Raw genomic sequence first — 16,853 nt, forward strand, 5'->3', positions numbered from 1 at the left:
TAGCCCTGCACAGTGTGTGCCTTTCTGGCTTACAGCACCTGTTGTTGACAATGTGATTTTGTGTTATTCCTACTGAGACACTTACTTCTACCCTATTGCATACTCCTGTCCTTTAGTGGCATCTCACCTGTACTTTATATTGCTTCTCTGTTTTATCAGTTATGACCTGTTTCTGAGCAGGTCTATCCAGTTCCCCTAGAATCAGTGTCCCTTCAGATGTCCTGATTGCGTGATGTTCTATTCATCTTTAGTTTCCTAAGTGACGCTGTCCCGAATCTTTAGCTGACCTCTGTCCAGCTGTACCTTGGACTGATGCCTTTTGCTACTGGTTGTGTGATGAGAAATTACCAAGAAGAAAACTGTCATCACTATTAATATGTCTTAGCAGTCCTATTCTCCCAAGGACATAATACCCATCAAACTTCTTATCAGTTGTTCCTATGATTTAGTCATTTTTCTGTGCTACCAGTGGCTGATTCTTTCCCCCTCCCCTAAGATAATAAAACATTTTTGATTTTAACTTTCTCATATTTCACTCCTGTCAATTGTTCTAATTACTGGGACAAGCAGGAAGAACTGAACTTAATCTTTCCTGGTATCATGTCCCTTGCTATATGCATCTCATTTGTATTTGCAAGATCTGGCACTACAAAATAGTCTTGAAGCATGAAAAAATGTGGCCCCAGTGCCTTACCCACTAACGTATCCAAGGCCCACTGAACCTGTACAATGTTCACAACTACATTCCCCTATCTCCTTAGATAACTGGGTTTTATACACTGCCCCTCATTATAAATTCTAATACTAAGAGCAAATATATCACTAGTCATTCAACATATTCCATAATTATTGAATGAACACAAGTTTGAAGTCTTCAGGTACAAGTTCTTTAAAGAAGTGTATAGTTACACTTAATGTGCAGTTACTTAACACACCTGCCATTTACTGTAAATGCCAATGACAGACAAAAACACAGGGCTTTTTCTTATTAAAGGTTCTGGCTTTTGTAGTTCTTGATAATGGTGAGGAAGGCAATTTTGTTGTATTTTCAGAAAGATAAAAAGACTGTTTTATAAGAACATCTTCTCCTTTTAAAAAACAACTGTGATTCCATAAGATAATCAACTGGTGAAACTCTATAGATACTAGAAAGTGTCGTCTTAGTCATGACAGCTTTAAGATCTCATGAGGTAGGAGATTTTTACAACACATAAAAAGCTTTGGGCTCAAACCAAAGTAACTTGGAGCTTTCATTAATAATTTAAAATCAATCAACTTTTGAGGCTTAGAAATGAAACTGTTGAGCAATCAGTTCATGTCCTTTAGCACCACTAAGTGGGCTCTCAATAGAAGGAATGGTACTGTCAACACCTTTGTTGAAATATTAGTTTCCCTCCAAACTAAATTTTCAGAAGAAAAAAAAAAAAAGTATATCAGAAGCTCTCATTGTAATAGTAAGCTTAGCAAATTACCAGCTTGCTTGTGTCCTATTGCAAATGTTACTTTATCCTCCTCACAGGTTTTGAAAAGTGCTATTTGGGTATAAAACAACTGCCACTCTACCCAGTTTAATCTGTTCCAGGGGCTGCAACAGCAAAATGGAGGAAACAACCTGACTGCCAGTGCCAAGGATCCCTGAATCCAAGGCTGATCCCCGTGACTCAGGAGGCAGCCAGGTCCTGCGAGCCTGGACAAGAACTGCTGTGGTTTCTGTGCTGAGAGCAGCTTGCAGGGATGGGAAGCAGGCACAAGGGAACCGAGCAAAGTGGCTGCTCTGCAGCAGTATTGATCCAATTACATCACGTGGACTTAAATACTGACCTAAGCTCTCAGTTATGTGAATGAAAGCAGGAAGGGACCACCCTGTGAAGACCTGGGTTTCTGGAGCATGGGATAATTGTGACCTACATACAGGGTATACGTGAGGATGTGTGTATGACTCAACCTAAGGCCGTTCCTCAGAGTCAGGAGATTATTCCCACAGAGTGGTTAACGACTGCTGGGTAGGTGGTAAAGATCAGATTCACCTGACAAAAAAAAAAAAACAACCTTGTTTTCCTGCTCAGTCACCACTGCAGGAGGGCTGGAGGGGTGAAGTGACTGTGGGTACTGGGGCTCAGAGAGAAGGTGGCAGGGCTGTGACCTGCCTCTGCCCTCCCCACGGGGCTTGGAGGTTAGCTGAGAGCAGCAGGGGAGTGGCAGGGGCAAGCTCTGATGCAGCCCAAGAGCCAGAGAGCGCAGGCAGAGCCTTGCCCTCACCTCCAGCCCCTGAACGCAGCAGGATGCAGGTCTGTGTCCCACCAGTTCCAGGACGGGGCACAGGCTGCTGATGAGGCTGGAGCTGATCTGGGGCTCCTGGTCCCTGGGCAGGGGGGGCCAGTGGGCTGAGGAAGGCAGGGCAGGGGCTGCGGGTACACCCCCTCCACCCCCATCCTGCCCCCCCCCCCCCCCCCCCCCCCCCACAGAGCCACTATGTCTGTTTTCACCAAAAGCACAGGAGAAACTCCTCAGGAGTCAGGGCAGCAGGGAGGGACAGAAAATTTCCCTGGATACTCATTAACCTCCAAACAGCTGGTGGTGTAAATTATCGCTGCAGAACTGATGCTATTGCACTATTGCTATTGAAGAGCTGGATAACAACCTGATTTGGTTGTGCTCTGGGTCACACAAAGAAGAGAAAACTGTCTAATGTTAATCTCAGCAATATTGTGTGGGGTGCTATGATTTAGATTGATTACTGTAAAAAAAAATAAATCACACTCATACACCGCAATGCTGCAGTACACTATTCCCGTGCTCATGTGTATCTCCCTCCCAGAGCACAGGAATCCCAGTCCATCCTCACAGCCAGGAGGAGCTTGTGTGAAACTCCAGGGAATGTCAGGCTACTTACTCTGGTTCTGTGAGGGGAGTTGTCTCATTTGGCTCATTTACTGGACTCCCGTCTTCATGATTGGTAATTCTTTCATCTTCTGTTCTCATTTCCACTATTGGCTCTTTTGATCCATCTTTCCTAAAAAATGTTAAAAGAGTCTTAGTCTCATATCATCGTACTAACCAAAGTCATTGCACATAACTAATTACCAAGACCTCTTCTCTCAAAAGTCGGCAAAGAAAAGGCAGAACTAATTATCAGTGACTAACAACACTGAGACACATCTAACAGAGTGTTCCCAATTCCTTGAAGTCTTCAAAGCATCCTGTATCCATGGTTACTTACCTAACTCTGCAAACATCATGGATTAGCATCTCAAAAGAGCATTTTGTTTATGACTAAATAATAAGACAATGGCCTTTTCATGGGAATAGATGTAAACTTTCCTAACCTAGTGTAATAAATATAGGACTTGATTCCTAGTTTTGCTTGAATGTTTCTGGCAGTGTAAAGAGCCTATATGTTAGTATATACACTGCAGAACTGTATTTTAATCTCCTGAGATTGTAACAATCCCAGCTGCAGAATGAGGTAAAGAGCCCCAGTGTGATGAGAATCTAGCCCCTTCTGCTTGAACTGGTAGAAGAAACTCTTTGTTTCTAAGTCATATTTTCCCCATTTTAGGGACAAATGTTAATCTCTCACATGTAAGTAAATGAATAAGCTTTGTGCTAACTGGACAATGAATTGTAAGGAAGATGGAGCAGTGAGTACTGAGTATTGTCATTATTCTTTTGTTGATAATCATAGAAACATAGAATAGTTTTGGTTGGAAGTGACCTCTAAAGGTCACCTAGTCCAACCCCTCCCCTGCAACGAGCAAGGACATATTCAGCTGGATCAGGCTGCTCAGGGCCCCATCCAACCCGACCTTAAATGTTTCCAGGGATGGGGAATCTACCTCCTCCCTGGGCAACCTGTTCCTATGTTTCATCATCCTCACAGTAATTTCTTCCTGACATCTAATCTAAATCTACCCTCTTTCACTTTAAAAACATTACCTCTTGTTCTATCACAACAGGCCCTACTAAAAAGTCCCTCAACATCCTTCTTATAAACCCCCTTAAATACTGAAAGGCTGCAGGCTGAACAACCCCAGCTCTCTCAGACTTTCCTCATAGAAGTGTTCTATCCCTCTGATTATCTTTGTGGCCCTCCTCTGGACCCATTCCAAAAGGTCCATGTCTTTCAAGTGCTGAGAACTCAAGAGTTGAACACAGCACTCCAGGTGGGGTCTTACAAGAGCAGAGTAAAGTGGCAGAATCCCCCTCCCTTGACCTGCTGGCCACACTTCTCTTGATGTGGCCCAGGACATGATTGTCTTTCTGGGCTGTGAGCACACATTGCTGGCTCACAGCCATCTCTTCATGCACCAGTAACCCCAAGTCCTTCTCCGCAGGGCTGCTCTCAATAATATGGCCATGATATGGAAATAGATGCTTACTGCTACAGAAGCATTACAATATTAATACTAATAAACTTGCATATAATTTTACTCCTAAAGGGCAGATCAAAATATACTGACGATACATTTGGTATTTCCAAAATAAAATCTATTTCCATCTAAATATTTCATCCCTATTCCTGTCATCAGATGAGGAATTGTATCCTGGAACTTCATCAGCTGCAGTCTGGAAACACAGGGTAACTGAATTACAGATGAACAATCACTTTAATATTTAGCAGACTATTTTCTGGTCTTGTGATGTTCTAGAGATCAGTCAGACTGCTATGTGCTATAGCAAAGACCCAGTCAAACTCTTGTTTAATTCATATCTCACATTTTCATATTGTTCCTGAGAAGATAATCATCAAACAGGCTGCTACAACTACAATAATCCATCTATTTATGAAGTACTTAGAAAACTCTGCCATCCTCTGGTAGGTATGCTCAAGGAAAATCTTTGTAGGTTAAGAACATAGCACAGATAAATGTGTAGTCAAGAAGTTGACTTGGGAAGAATTAATAGGTAGCAGTCTAAAAGATTCTGGTTATTTAAAAAAAACCCTGCATATGCTTATTCACCTCTGCAAGCAAAATTCTACTTTAAGATACGCAAATGGATATAATGCTAATTTCTGTACATGGTGCAGATAACTGTCATGTCTACCTCATATCTGTGAAAAGATTATGGATCATAGTAGGTCTGATGGAGGGAATTCTAAGTTCTACTTGGTTTGTCTGTACTACAATCTACAGTCTTACTGACAAACATACATTATTGCATGACCAAAAGTCTAAAAAAGACATTATTCATGAGTAGCATTCAAATAGGATTGAGAAATTGATCTGTACAGAAAGTACAAACTGTGTAGCAATTAAAAATTCTACAGAAGGGAAAGTGATTTGTAGGAAACACATTATGTCATTTCTATTCTAGGTGGCTGTGTGTATCTTACTTTCATTGTGTCATCTACATTCATTACATATGGAACATAATTAATGACTCTATATATATCCTACAATCAAATGTAACAAAGAACTGTATCATAAACCCACTCAAAAAGCCAGAATGTGAACTGACGTATTTAAAACAGTGGAATGTGAGTGTCTTTTAGGGAATGGCAGTTGGCATGAAATAAATTCAAATTTTGACTCTTCAAGACTGTCTTGAAAGTTTAGCCTGACAATATACTTATGCAGAGAACAGACTAAAATAAGAACAGTTCCAAATCTTTTAAGATCTGGCTGGCTGAAGATCACCCCAACAAGGAAAGAGATATAATAAGATAGTTGTTGAATTGTAGTGGAGGAATAAATATTAAGTGATCAGCTTTATGCTTTTCTGCGACAGCATGGAATGGCATTTGGGTATGAGATCTTGATAGCAAGGCATAAACTGCTGTCAACTGGCATTTGCAACTTTAGCTCCCTAAGGTCTTCCTATTCAGGAGGGTCTGCATAGTTCTTCGTACTTGGTCACCTCTTGAATGGGAGATCAAAGCATAAACTGAAGTGTTGTGCTCAAAAGGAAAGGACAGCTGAGCAAGAACCAAAAGCTTCACATCTTGATTCTATTGACCTGGACATGCTGGCTTCACACAGTAGAAAAAATGCAGTTATTCCTTCTCTTACTGTTAGCTGTGGAGAACAGGAAACAGCTATTTTATGGCAAAACTTCTATTCAGAAGCATTATTTGATGTAAATACTCTGTGCCTTCTTATGACTGGTTTTGTTCTATGGAGATGATTCCAAAAGGCTTGAGAACCCAACCAGGAAATGTAATCAAGTTACATAAGAAAGACACTGTCTCTGAATCCCAGTTGCCAGAACTAAAATCAAGACACTTAGACCTCCACTACTGACAGTGAATAAGCCTGACACAGCTATGAGTAATTAAGTGTGCAAAATGTGATCTGCTGCATATGGATCTGGGGAAATATGGGATCTGGGAAGCTGCAGGAGAATGAACTGCAAGGCCTGACTACTGGGAGAGCTACAGTACACAGGAATTGGACCAGTAAATGTTATTTAGACCACACAAAGACAGTATTCTCACAAATATTACAGTGTATGCATAAGAAGTCTATCAGATGACCACCTAAGGAACATGAAGGTGCACAAATACATAGGATCTGATGAGATGTATCTGCAGGTCCTGGGGGAACTGGCAGATGAAGTGGCTAACCCAATATCCCTCATATTTGAGAAGTCATAGTGGTCCAGTGAAGTTCCCACTGACTGGAAAAGGGAAATATAACCCCATTTTTAAAAAGGGAAGAAAAGAAGAACCAGGGAACTATAGGCCAGTCAGTCTCATCCATGTGCCTGGCAAGATGAGGGAGCGGTTCCTTCTGGAAACTGTGCTAGGGCATGTGGGAAATAAGGAGGTGATTGGTGACAGCCAACATAGTTTCACTAAGGGCAAATCATGCCTGAACAAATTTGGTGGCATTCTATGACAGGGTTACAGCATTGGTAATAAAGGAAGAGCAACTGATGTCATCTACCTGGACTTGTGCAAAGCATTTGACACTGTCTTGCACAACATCCTTGTTTCTAAATTGGAGAGACATGGGTTTGATGGATGGACCACTTGGTGGATAAGGAATTGGCTGGATGGTTGAATTCAAGCAGTTGCAGTCAAGGGCTAGACATCCAAGTGGAGAGCAGTGATAAGTGGTGCTTCTCAGGTGTCAGTACAGGGACCAGCACCATCTAATATCTGTGTTGGCAACATGAACAGTGGGAATTGAGTGTATCCTCATCAAGTTTGCCGAGGACATCAAGCTGTGTGGTGTGGTTGATATGCTGGAGGGAAAGGATGCCATCCAGAGGGACCTGGAGAGGATGGAGAGGTAGGCCCATGAGAATTGCATGAAGTTCAACAAAGCCAAGTGCAAGGTCCTGCACATGGGTCAAGGCAATCCCATGCACACATACAGGCTGGGCGATGAGTGGATTGAGAGCAGCCCTGAGCAGAAGGACTTGGTGGTATTAGTAGATGGAAAACTGAGTACAATCCAACAATGTGTGCTTGCAGCCCAGAAAGCCAACTGTATCAAATCAAGTGTGGTAAGCAGGTCAAGGGAGGTGATTCTCCTCCTCTGCTCTACTCTTGCAAGACCCCACCTGGAGTACTGCATTCAGCTCTGGGGCCCCCAGCATAGGAAGGACACGGACCTGTTGGAGTGGGTCCAGAAAAGGACCATGAAGATGATCAGGTTGCTGGAGCACCTCACCTATGAGGACAGGCTGAGAGAGTTGGTGGTGTTTAGCCTAGAGAAGAGAAGGCTCTGAGGAGACCTTATAGCAGCCTTCCAGTACTTAAAGGGGAGCTACAAGGAAAATGAGAAAGGACTCTTCATCAGGGAGGGTAGCAATAGGATGAGGGGTAATGGTTTTAAACCACAAGAGGGTAGATTCAGATTAGGTATAAGGAAGAAATTCTATACTGTGAGGGTGGTGAGACACTGGAACAGGTTGCCCAGAGAGGCTGTGGCTGCCCCCTCCCTGGAAGTGTTCAAGGACAGGTTGGATGGGGCTTGGAGAGACCTGATCTAGTGGAAGGTGTCCCTGCCCATGGCAGGGGGGTTGGAACTAGATGATCTTTAAGGTCCTGTCCAGCTGAAACCATTCTATGATTCTGTGATTCTACGATAATGAGGAAATTCAGCATTTCTTTAATAAAAAAATGTAACTGTCTAAAATGAGGGACCATAAGTAATCCTCTCTCCAGCTTACCTTTTGAAAACCCTGTAAATGTTGGTTCTTTAAAGTACTATTATTTTACGCAATCAGTACTTGAACTATTTTGTGAGAGATCTTACTATCCACTCCTAGCATTTAAGGGAACATATTTGCACATAAATGATCAGTTCATTCACATTTGTCTGATGAAGTAGCCACTATACAAGAGCATTTGTGAAAATGATGACTGTTTATTCCTCATTTAAGTTTAGCAGTCATTGGCTGTTGCTATAAAGAACAATCGTACACCAGCATTTCACCCACACACAACTCAGCACTCCTATTTTTAAAAATCAACAATACTTTTAATTCCTAAAGCCTATGGGCAAGTAACAAGACTTTTTGTCAAGTGCTATATCTGAGAAGAAGAACTTTCACGGGTTTTTTATACTACTACATCCTTCGCTCCCAGATTTACTGGCACTGCCACAACCATATGCTGAGGGTTTAGGTAATAGCAGCTCAAAGATGGATTTGTAGAAATGGAGTTAAAATGACCTTTTACCTGTTCCTCATGGACCAAAGATGTGCTTATAACTATTACTGAATTACAAATGACTTCCTTTGTGTCAAGCTGCACAAAGAGACCATCTTAAATGAAGTGTAGTAAATGACTTTTTTGTGTTCATTTTTCTTTTAAGGCAACATTTGACCACAAATAATTCTATATTTCTACATTTCAGAGGAACACTTTTCCACTTAATAGAAACATTTTATTAATTCCTTTTGCCACACCAAAAGATGGCCGTAAGGTTAATGTAAGTTGGACAGATAGCTTTTTCTTTTAATGAAGTTTCCAAAATATGTAATTAGTACTCACAAGTAAGCAGCCTTTCCTTCTTCCAGTTCTTTGCTTTTTCCACTTGAACCACTCTTTTTCCCACAGATCCTTCTGGTGATGCACATCAGCAATCCACATTGCCGTACAAAGAAGCAGCTAACATCAGTCACAACCAGGATTAACAAAAGGGCTGCCACTCCCAGGCCAATGACAGCACCAAGGCCAAGACCATTAAAAAGAGTGTCTTGAAGGAAAGAAAATTGAAATTTATTAATAAAGTTCATCCTAAATAATAGTATTTTCTAAAGCTTTTAAGCTGTAGGCCAGGAGGTTTATGGATGTTTAGAAATTAACCATTCAGAAATTAATGGAAACAAACTGTCCTAAAGATTAAGCATGTATACAATCTGATTAAAAAAAAAATCACAAACCCCATCTTTTCCATATATTTTCTCACTGTCAAAATTCCACTATCATCACAGAACATAAATGACATTATTTAACAACAAATAACATCATATCTTAATACTCCAAGTCTGAGAGTATCAGTGTGCAACCTATGAAAAACATTTTAAATGTTCAACATAATAATAGTTGATATAAGTTGTCATTTTCCACATTTCAAATATAATTAATTAGCAGTGGTGCTAAGCAGAATTACTGAAAAGTTTAAGAGAGTGTCAAACCATTATTTATTCTTGTAAAGGTCATTTTTTGAATTAAAGTAGAATAAAAATGTCTTAAAATAAGTTAATTCAAGCTATTTAATCTGCAAACAATTGCGCATACAGTCTCAAATAAATTAGTATGAGGAAAACTATGCACATTATTAAATTATTATAGGGTTAGGACCTCATTTTGTACAGTCCTGTACCTTCAAAATACATTCATACTCTTCAAAATAAACATATTCCACATCCGATACTGCTTTCTGTATTTGTATTATGGAAGCTGATGCTTAGCTAATTTTACTTCATTACAAATCTCGGGAAAACTATTTTAATGTTTTTTCTCAGTTGACATTTCCATAACAGAAAGTAATGCTACAGACTTTTGAATAGTGTGATTCTCAGAAGATCAACAACTACTGTGTTTGTGAACTCTGATGACCCTTATAAAGGAGAGGACCTGTATCTGATCAATAAACTAGGGAAAAAAAAAAAGCCACCTCAGTAACGGTTCATGCACGGAGCTAATTCAAGAAGGTGTCAGTCTAGCTCAGAAATTGGCTAGTGACAATGGTTTGTGTGATGCTACATCCTGAACAAACTCCACCGAGGAGCAGAACTGGGCTTTTTGCACATTGGTGTTGCACATCAGCATTGCTTACTTAGTGTTACCATGCCCTGAAGTGATGCATGAGTCAGCAGTGCAGTGGTACATTTCCATTTGCAGCTGTATCTATGCCTGTTGCCAAAGTAAGAGCAAGATTTTTCTGACAGAAGACTACTTGAATACTGCTGTAAGACACCAAAATATAATGCAATGTGATATAAATATTTTAATGGGGCTACTACTATCATCTTCATCTTCTTCCTCTTCTACCTCCCTGATACATTGTGGACTGTTTTCAGATTAAGAATATAACTTAAGATTTCATGCTTCTGCTTAACTAGTTTTTAAGAAAATATCTATTTACCCTTTCAAATATAATTAGAAAAATAGTTTCTTGAGGATGTCTAAAACAATACATACAAAGAAATACATGCTTTGTTAGTCTATGTGATAGAACACTTAAAAGGAAAAGTAAAGATTTTTTTCAAAAGAAGGGGAACATATTAACTCTTATGTAATTGTTTTCACTGTCTTTTGTATGGGTTGTCTTATTATAGAACTGTTCTTCAGGATGCTATTATGCAATAAGCCAGAATTCAGTGTATATAATTACATGGATGGATAGGCGGATAAATAGACAGATATTACTTCAAAGTTACTTTCTTTCTTTCAGAAAGACTTAAAAAACACTATATAAATAGCAAAAATAATAGCACAGCAATGAAATGATGTATCATTTATGCACTGCCCTATCAACAATGTTGGAAGTTGACATTTCACAAGAATTAATTATCTTTCCTTTTTTTTTAACATCACCATTCCTAGTTAAATATTATAATATCTGATACATCTTCCTAAACTTATTTTAGCCATACACTCACCCATCTATTTAAGGACTTCCTTTGTAAACTTCAGTCATTTGTGTTCACCAGTCTGAGTTGTCAGGAAGATGTAAACAGATACTTAATTCAAGGTTATTGAAAAGCTTATATGTTTCAACAGATACCATACCAGTAAATTCTACAGAGTCCAGTTCTAGAGACCTTACACAGCACAGTTTTCCTCTCTATAACTTCTTAACCACTAAATAGAATGTGGAGGCGAAAAATCAGGGTTAATCCATATTTTAAAGGGATGGAGGGTTGCTTTGTTGCTGTTTTATTTTTAGGATTTTTTTTTTTTTTTTTAATGCAGTGTTAAGAAGCCTTTACCATGGCGAGACACATTTTTAACTGATGTAAAGAACATTTCCAGTGTCACTGGAACATTGTAATGTGGCAAGCTTCGCACTCCAAATGATTCAGTGACTGAAAAGCCTACACAGTATTTTGACTGGTAGGTGAAGGAAATGTTTATAGCAACAATATTGCTCCTTTGTACAGTGATATTCATACTCATTTGCTGTAGTTGTAGGGAAGACTGTTTTTTATTTTCAATCTTCTTGGTATTGATGAGACATCTGAAACCTAACCATTTAACTGTAACATATTTTTCTGTCTCTTTATGAATGGTAATTTCCTTTTCATTCAGTACTCCCCATGCTTACTACTGCCCTACATGTCCCATTTCCTTTTTCTCCTACTTGCAACCCACCTGTTCATACAGGTTTCTGTTTCAAAATATTTGAAATTTTCATTTCTTATTATTGCCAATACTTTTCCAACATTTCTCTCCTTTATCTCACACACCCCAAAGAGTGACAGGAACATGGCCATATCCTGTGGAGAGGCAAGGAACATGGCTATCATCAGCCTTCTTGCCTTATATTTTAAAAGTACCTGTGTTATGTTTTATTTTTAATATTAATGAAAATATATAAAATTACTTCTTAAAAATTAATATTTAGCATAATTCTTTTCTTTCTTAAATTGCTGGGACTTTGTACTGGTTTAACTGCTCCCGCAAAAGTCAGTTGTAAAACTAATGCAAATTACTATTACAGCAGACCTAGGCCTGTTCCTACTGCTTTCAAAAATTTTATCCTAATATATATATGGTATCAAAACAATGTGAAATTTTTTCTTAATATCTTATGGCATCAACTGAATTACTAATTCTGTGACTGGGTGAAATGTTAATGTTGTACTACATATAGCCTTTCAACCAGCTTTGAAAAACACCTTTGTTATCAAAATGTTTTTCCCTAGATTAAATTGGGATTAGCTTTACTGTAACAATTCTTAAACAATACAAAAAAATAGGTTATAAGCAGCACAGCAAAGATTTTATATATTTTTTTTTATAATGTTCCAGTATCTACCAAATGAACTCAAAATATTAATTCCACTTGTGCTCTACAACAATAAAGTATTTATACATTATATATGATTTTTTTTTAGTTGAAAACACACTTATTTTAAATCATAAAAATTCAATATTAATGTGAGGGAATCAGTTCTTAACAGTTCTGTTGAAAAGGTTTATTGCATACCTGATTTAGTAATCTAATCATAGTGGAGCCTTTTAAAACACTGCTTGAAAAAAAGGAAGTGTTAGTTCCACAGTTCTGAATAAATTTTAATTATAATTTGTCAAAAATATGATAAATTTAAAATAATATGCTTTTTGTTATATAGAATGAGGCATAAATAAGACATCTTGCCATGATGAAGGAAACTTCCAACTTTAAACAATGTCACTTCATTCATGCACTTCTTCAATTAAATACTTATCAATGAATACTTATGGAAACAAGATTACAAAACTTTCAGAAATGCAATAAAAAGAATTGAAGCAAGTTTCTATAAATGTTATGGAAAATACTGGCAATTTTCAAGTTCTCACTTATTCAAGAAGTTGCTTTTGTAACTTCTAATAAAATAACTGAAAATTCAAATCATTATTTGAATGGGAAAGAGTAATGAAGAGCTTGAGTAAGTTAAACAGAATTACCCAGTGAAGAGAACTAACTGTAAAGATAAATTTTATGGGCCCTCAAATGTAAATTCAGAGTGAATTCCTTTAAGGAGTCTATAACACATACTCTAAAAGGAAGCAGGCCTAAAGAGAGAGCCACCACTTACTGTACACAGGTATACTTTGTACATGGGAGACTAAAGCTATTGCTTCTGCACAAAGAGACAGGAACTTAATATGAAACATTCATATATTCAGACTGACGTTACATTAATGTATGTCCTTTGATGTGACAACTTTCTCTGTATTCTTACAGAATAAGTGTATATATTCAATTGCTGGTACAATAAAATAATAATTTCAATCTTTATAACAAGTACTCTGCTCGATCAGAGAGTTTGGACAAGATGAGGGACTTCCAGGGGTCCCTTCCAACCTCAACCATTCAGTGATTCTAAGTTTTGTTGGAAAAAAAAATGCAAGTTAGCACCTTTTTGTGCCTTTCTTCCCCTCCTCCTTAGCAGGCTTGGATTAAAGGAAAGATGAAGGATACATGATTCCACGTAGTCCTTAACCTTTCACAGTAATTTATATTTTTAGGGGATAAAACCAAAGATGTTCAACACTTTTTTATGCTCATAGGATAGCATCTGGCAGCTACATTTGAATGGGTGAAAATGAGTTTGCAAGCATATTATGCATAAGTTTGTCCTTTTTTTCTGGTCAGTCTGAAGCTAAGGTAGGAACTGCTCTCAAGCTAAAGTAGTTGAAAATCATGAGCTAGAGGATTAATTAGAAAAGTAGTGGCAGAAAAAAAAGCATACTCTTGTTTATTATCTTCTTGAACTGCCCTGTTGTATTGACTCTTTGGTTTTGATTTTATATCTGATCCGGAACTTTTCCTAGAGTCAAAGTTTTACAAGATGTGTATACTTATTCAAAACCTCTAAAAAGACAGAAAACATAGATCTTAAAAATCAGTATCCATTGATGTGCAGCCAAACAATCATAAAGTAATACTAAAAAGTTAAACAGCTGTACAAGGTTTTTCTGCCAGTTAATACTATAATGGTGGAAGGCCAAGACCATTGCTAGAACAAGCGCTGACAAACTAAAGACATGAAGAGGGGGAAAAAAAAAAAAAAGATACACAAAATAACAAGCATACCATGAGAAAAACAATGGCAAAACAAAAAGGATTTACTGGAAATGTTATAGAATTCCAGATAGGTAACATGCATCTATAATACAGGTACATCCTAGATAGAAAAATGTATACAAATACTACATCGTCGGTGTTGGAGGAAGGGTACTGCAAATACTCAAAGGAAGGTTCTTCATTTTAATCACTGTGTTAACTCATTTGTTTCTAGATGCTTTGAAATGCTTCCTTCTTCTTTCTTTCGGGATATAAGTACATTCAAATTTGTACATAGTATGTGGAAATAATTTCTCAATTGATAGCAGCTAAAAAAGAGTCATTAATCTTCTAAAAATAGTATGTCTGATATCTATATTTCACTGCCTTTTAATACTTTGCATTTTCTTGTATTGAAAATGAATATATCAAAATTGTGGGATTTGCATAACTTTGCTCACTGCCTGTCAAAACATCTTCCTCCTTCATTTTCCAACAGGAAATGTCCAAGAGGTGTTTAAATGGAGCTGTTGTGTGTTCTGACTCCTTTTCTGTGGGTGATCAGGATGCAAGGACTGTGTGACACCTATCAAACCTTACAAGTTACAGGTACTCAGAATGAACTCTATCTTGGGTAGCATGTAGAGAGATTTTCTAGTGAGAATGGCATGATGCTGTAAGACCATATTAATGAGAAGAGGAAAAATTTCCTAGCTTTGTACAAGAGCTTCTCATTACTAAGCACTCCTGTTCCTTACTGCAATAAAAATCACTGCAGGCAGAAAGAAGTAAACAAGCAGTGATCCCTCCCCCTCTACCCAAACAAGCTCCAAAAATTTGGCTGTCACAGTTAGAGCTGCACGAGCTGCTTTTAGCAATTTAAACTAATAAAATTTGTCTTTTGAGCCAGGTAAGTGCCCAGTAGCTACATGTCTACTTTCAAATGAAATAAACAAATCAATACAGTTTCAGCATCAACTTTTAAAAAATTATTATGATTCTGTGTAGCATTTACTAGGGGAATGTATGATTCCAAAGAGACCATGACAGTAAGTAGTATTCTCTTCTATCCTGTTCCTAAATACAAAAGGATGCTAACAAGGCTATAATCTACATTAATTTTAATGCTTTTTCTTCCTCGGTGATTTTTCCTATAACTTTCTGCTAGGACAGACACTGCTGAAGGGCAGTGTACAAGCACATGAGGATGTGCTCTGTACTGCACAACTGAGTAATGTGTTCTGACAGATATGCTTGACACACAGCTTTGAAAAATAAGGAGACAGTGTTATTGATCAGGATGTAACTAACTAGCTAAAGACAAGGTTTCCTCTAACTTTCTTCTAGCCATAAATTACACGTCTTCATTGTCTACTATCTCAGTGAAATCTGAGCCTGACTGCAGTGGAGTTTCAGTGGTTTCACAGGCAGCAAGAGGAGCCATAAAGAAGAGGCTGTATACCACAGACAACAACGCACAGGAGGGATGGGCATTCACAGTCAAGGGAGTCTGTGGTGACACCAGGATTATCAGTTATACATATGTGAGTTACTGAAATGAGCATGTCTGGAACGGTATCTATAAGAAACATTACAGTCTTCTGAAACTTATCTGAGTGAGGGAGCTTTTCTTTATTATGGCAGAGATCTTGCCAACAAGTTTTCTGAAACTACGTTTTTCCTCTAAACTTTACAGGAAAATTTATTTTATTATGACTCTTTCTGGGTACTGAGTAAGTAGGAATTGAGTGCGTATTTATTCTAATGGCCCTTTGCAGCATTTTTCATATGAAGATGCCTTAAACAAGACATAAATGAAATAGCTAAATAAAACAAATGTAATCTAAATAGCAGCTCAAGTGTTCTTGTCAACAATGTCTTGTCCGTGTATACTGAGGGATATGAAGGGAAAAGAAAGAAGGCTGAGTTAACTAGAAAAAGTGTGCTGGGTTGTGAAAATATTGTTTGGAATTGTGATTCATTATTTTTTAAGCAAGGATTTAAAAATTTATTCCTGGCATCATCAAACTATCCCTAAGCCTTCAGAAGCATTCTTAATGTGCCTAAAGAGTTATCAGGTAGCTACAGCCCCTTCTCTCATGTATTTACTCAGTCACTCTAGTAAAGAGTACTTTTTTACCATTGCCTACTTCTATGGGAAGCCCCAAAGAAAAGCAGGCAGAGATCCCTGCCCTCCTGTGCTTTGGGAGGGGAGAGGTTGCATAACGATGGCAGCTTTGTAGAGTTGTGGCATCAGCTGTGCACCCAGGTTTTAGAATGCCTTGGGGAAATAAGTACGTTTCTGTGTCCCAGTTTCCTCCATTCAAACTGACAGCAGATTTACTGAATGTGTCTCTTGGAGGAATTTCTAAGAACCTGTGCAGATTAATTAAGATTAACGTGGGTATTGAAAACATACACTTATGTGTGGTTTCAGTACTGCTTTTACATAAAAGGTTAAATTATTCTAATTGCTTTATTTAGGAGAATTCAAAATCACACTGTGCACACACAAGAGACCTGAGAGATTTTTGCATCTTAATACTGGATGACAGCTGTAACCACAGTACTGTAGTCAGGAGACCTTAAAAAAAGTCAAACTATGGTGGGATTGTATTTGGATTGATAAAATATTTCAGGTTTGACAGCACTTTTTTTTAGCTCTTTAAGACATAC

At 38.2% G+C, this 16,853-nt stretch overlaps 1 protein-coding gene across 1 annotated transcript in view; it reads right to left on the bottom strand.

Annotated features, from left to right (window-relative positions):
- Positions 1-16,853, bottom strand: part of NCAM2 (neural cell adhesion molecule 2) — a 311,529-nt gene that overhangs the window by 9,300 nt on the left and 285,376 nt on the right. Inside the window, exons 16-17 of the mRNA XM_032988334.2 lie at positions 8,948-9,152; positions 2,894-3,013 (exon numbers count right to left, since the gene is read on the bottom strand). Of these exons, the coding sequence (XP_032844225.1) occupies positions 2,894-3,013; positions 8,948-9,152 (325 nt within the window). The remainder of the gene's footprint in view (positions 1-2,893; positions 3,014-8,947; positions 9,153-16,853) is intronic.

The sequence above is a fragment of the Tyto alba genome, unplaced genomic scaffold (assembly GCF_018691265.1).
Source record: "Tyto alba isolate M040663 unplaced genomic scaffold, T.alba_DEE_v4.0 Super-Scaffold_14, whole genome shotgun sequence".
Classification (NCBI taxonomy): Eukaryota; Metazoa; Chordata; class Aves; order Strigiformes; family Tytonidae; genus Tyto; species Tyto alba.